Raw genomic sequence first — 3719 nt, 5'->3', positions numbered from 1 at the left:
GTGTGTGTGTGTGTGTGTGTGTGTGTGTGTGTGTGTGTGTGTGTGTGTGTGTGTGTGTGGGCGGGATTTGGCGTGAAAATGACTTAGTGCGAGACCAACACCTGCGCCAGATTTTGGAGCAAAGTGTGTGTCGCTTGGACCCTTGTTTCCGCTGCGCTTCGACCTTCGCTGTTGCTTTGTTCCAAGACGATTCGGTCATTACATTCACACACTTCGACCCTCCCTTTACGACATCCTGCGGACCGAAACCACCTCAGCGAGACTTCTCAATACTTCATAGCTTCGGCTCGTCCGCCAACGTGTCGCGCTGATTGGTGCTGCTCCGTTAGAAGGACGTCTCGCGGGCCCCCCTACCATCACCTTCGCCTGCCATTTGCACCCTACATCATCCAGAACGACCACTTCTTCTTGCGTAGCAGCGACGTCTGTAATTGATCGCAGCTACAATCAGCACACAGCATCAACATCGCTCCTATGTTCAATCGATGCTCTCGATGCTTGGCCCACCGTACCGGATACCAGCGAGCCTGACCACTTCCTCGCCTCGACCACCTTCTTCGATTTGCTTCAATATACCGCGGTTTAGGCCATTATGTCTTCTTCAATATCACTCAACGCGCGAGCAGGTCCGAGTCGCCAGACTGGGAGACCCTCACTTTCCACGAGAAGCGATCGGATTCAGGCTGGCTCATCTGTCCATACTTCGCAAACCGAGGCAGGTTCATCAAGGCTTTCCACATCACAACTACCCCGACGACCGCACCACGATGATCCAGTTCGTGCAGCACAAGATGAAGCCACACGAGTCTGGAGAGCCGACATGCGCAGCCTCCTCGAACGGGCAGAACAGCGCTTCGCCGATGTTTGCTGGACCACCGCACACGACGACGCCTTGAACCATCGCGATCTCGATTCTGATCTCGGACACTCGACATATGCAGCCTCTTCCACTACAAGTCACACCAACTCAAACACAGCGAACAACGCATTGACACCACCGCCACGCACAACGATACCCGCCGCTTCTCCCAATTCGGACACCCTGATCTGGGCCCACAAGGCCATCTTGTACGCACGCGCTCCCAATTCCTTTCAAACCCGCTTCTTGAACCTGCGAGCACCTGCCGCGCAGCTCCAGCATATCGGCTCTACCGCCAGTCTCGTCTCGCTACCCCTGCATCGAAGCGAGTCCGAGCTGTCGCTAGCATCCAACTTTTCCACTTCCATCCAAACAGGCGTCGCACAGGCATCTTCCGCGAATGCGCCTGCCGCACGCCCAGGTATGTCAGCCCATCCTCGTCGGTCCATTCGCGGTGCGGCACCTCCAAGCAGCTTTCCAATGAAGAAGCCGTCACTACGCAAGCCAATCTCCCGGTCCAGCATATCGAGACCCCTACGCAAGGGCTCGATCGACGAATTCAACTCGATCGCTTCGGGTTTTGCAACCAGCGATAGCGAAGGAGAAGCCGGCTCCACCGTGAGCCTTCGTGCTTCCCGATTGATCAACGCAGGCCCCATTCCCACAACGACTCGCTCCGCTAGGCCCACATCACCCTCCAAGATGTCAGTCACAAACGTGCCCGTACGCAAGCCATCCTTTGCATCGGTCACATCGACAGCCGACTCGCACACTACATATGCTCAGTCCAGTATCAGCGACACCAGCACCGTTCGCACTCCCATCAGCCTGAAAGGCGTCAGCCCTGCATTCTTCGAGGCTACACTGCAGTACCTCTACACTGGCGAAGAAGCTATGGTCGATGCCTTTGAGTTTCTCTTCGAAGATCGTCTGGCCTCTGGTGTCGAGATAACCGCTGAAGAGAAACTCGACAAGCTTCGGTCCGACCTCACCTTCATGTGGCGAAGCAAGCTCTTTTCCGATGTCAAGCTCGTGCTCGGCGACGACGACGAGGATGAAAAGAGCGATGGCGAAGTTGCTTCCAGCATCATCAACAAGGGCCGGCGCCGCGGAGATGGACGAGCAAAGATGATGGACATTCCCGATGCCAACATGTCTGTCTTGTCGCTCGCTCAGACCATCGATACGGACAGAGTCGAGGAGTCGGACGCAGAAGAAGACGAGCTAACCTCGTTCTCAACACATCGTATGATACTCGCCTCGCGATCAGAGTACTTTGCATCGCTGCTTCTATCACCCTACGCCGACTCGCGGGCTTCTGTGCTCCATCTGCCGTCTCCGCCTTTCACGCCCGCTTCACTTCACTTTACACTCGGTTTCATCTATACCGGCACCCTCTTCTTCTCCAACAGGACGTTCGACCTCTCGACCGCCTTTTCGCTGTGGCGTGCAGGCGCTTACCTGCAGATAGAAACACTGCAGACACTGGTCGTCGCGCTCATCGATCGCGAGTTCTGTCACGGCTTTGCGTGCTCTCCGCCGTGTCGGAAATGCATCAAGCGCGTCCCGCGCACGCTTGCGTTCGCCACCAGCCCCGATGTCAGCGAGCAAGTGCTTCAAGGATCCGCCCTCGCTGCCGTCTCTGGTCTTCATTTCGGAATGTACTGGGCAAAAGATGTCGGCAACCTCGATCCTCTGCTGCAAGACCGGATCGTCGAATCCATCTCCGACCGCCTCGCTCAGGACCCCACTCTGGTCGTCTCCGTCCTGCGACAGCTTTCCATCGTCGGTCAGCGAATTGACACCGAACGATCCGCTCGATGGGTCGAATCGCTCCGCCTCATGGCCGAGACCATCTCGAACCGAGTCATGCCCATCCTGCACAACCACCTGGACACGATCGTGACGAGTCCAGCTTGGTCAGACCTGCTCGATGGCGTAGGTTCCTTGGGGGATGTGCTCGAGAAATGCCTCATGATGCTCATCGACGGTCTGACCGAGGCTCGAGCTGCACAGATCTACCAGACACTCGTCGGGCAGGTGTTGCTTCGAAAACAGGGGTTTGAAGTGGCCCAGTCGAGGCAGGCGGTGGAGAGTGCGCGCGGGAGCATATTGCGCTACCTGAAAAAACGCTGGATCAATGTGAGGGCGCTGGCGGGGTTCAACAGGTTGGAGAAATGGTGTTTGAAGGAGATCGCCGATGAACTGGACGTGACGACGACGGAGCTGTATCTGGCGGAAGTGCCGCCGAGTGTCAAGAGTGCGACGTTGCCGGGGAGGTTGATGGCTGCGAAGAGGTCGAGTTCGCTCGGCGGTGGAGCGGCTGCAGCGGTAGAGCGGAGGAGCAGCGCCGTTGGGCAGAGGTCATCGCTTGGCGGAGCGGCGGATTCGATTCGCACCAGCAACAATTCTGCAACTCCGACGGCCGCAGCGCCCGGCAGAGCTGCCACAGTGGCGAGGAAGTCGTTAGGGACAAACGACGGCGAGCGCGAAGCCGGTCCGATCCACATGCGAGCAGCTGTGCTCAATCGCAATGCCGCCAAAGTGTCGGTTGCAAACGGACACAGATCGCTTTCTTCTTCGGCATCGAATGCTGCGTTAGCCTCGCAGACGGCTCGCGTAGGCGCAACTCCGAACGGTGCTGCTTCCACAACGCCGAAGCGAACGACCGCTGCTTCGACGGCATCGAGCACGACGAAATCGACGGTGACGACGTCTTCGTCAACTCCCAGATCAAGCGCAGCAAACGGCGCTAATGCAAGATCTGTCACTCCGAGTGCAGCAGCGATCAGCAACACAGCAAGAACTCGCACAACGAGCGCCACCAGCACCTCCAGCGCCGCGACTGCACGCTCTACGA

General features: G+C 57.6%; 1 protein-coding gene across 1 annotated transcript; it reads left to right on the top strand.

Moving 5' to 3' along the window:
- Nucleotides 1-820: 820 nt before the first annotated feature.
- On the top strand, nucleotides 821-3615 carry PHSY_005859 (hypothetical protein; the record flags this gene model as incomplete). Its single annotated transcript, XM_012336464.1, has 2 exons — nucleotides 821-3405; nucleotides 3483-3615. The coding sequence occupies 2 exons, from the start codon at nucleotides 821-823 to the stop codon at nucleotides 3613-3615; spliced, it is 2718 nt and encodes a 905-aa protein (XP_012191854.1).
- Between the last annotated feature and the right edge of the window lie 104 nt (nucleotides 3616-3719).

The sequence above is a fragment of the Pseudozyma hubeiensis genome (assembly GCF_000403515.1).
Source record: "Pseudozyma hubeiensis SY62 DNA, scaffold: PHS56, whole genome shotgun sequence".
Taxonomy (NCBI): Eukaryota; Fungi; Basidiomycota; class Ustilaginomycetes; order Ustilaginales; family Ustilaginaceae; genus Pseudozyma; species Pseudozyma hubeiensis.
The sequence above is the reverse complement of the archived record's forward strand: the minus strand, read 5'-3'. Positions and strand labels throughout refer to the sequence as shown.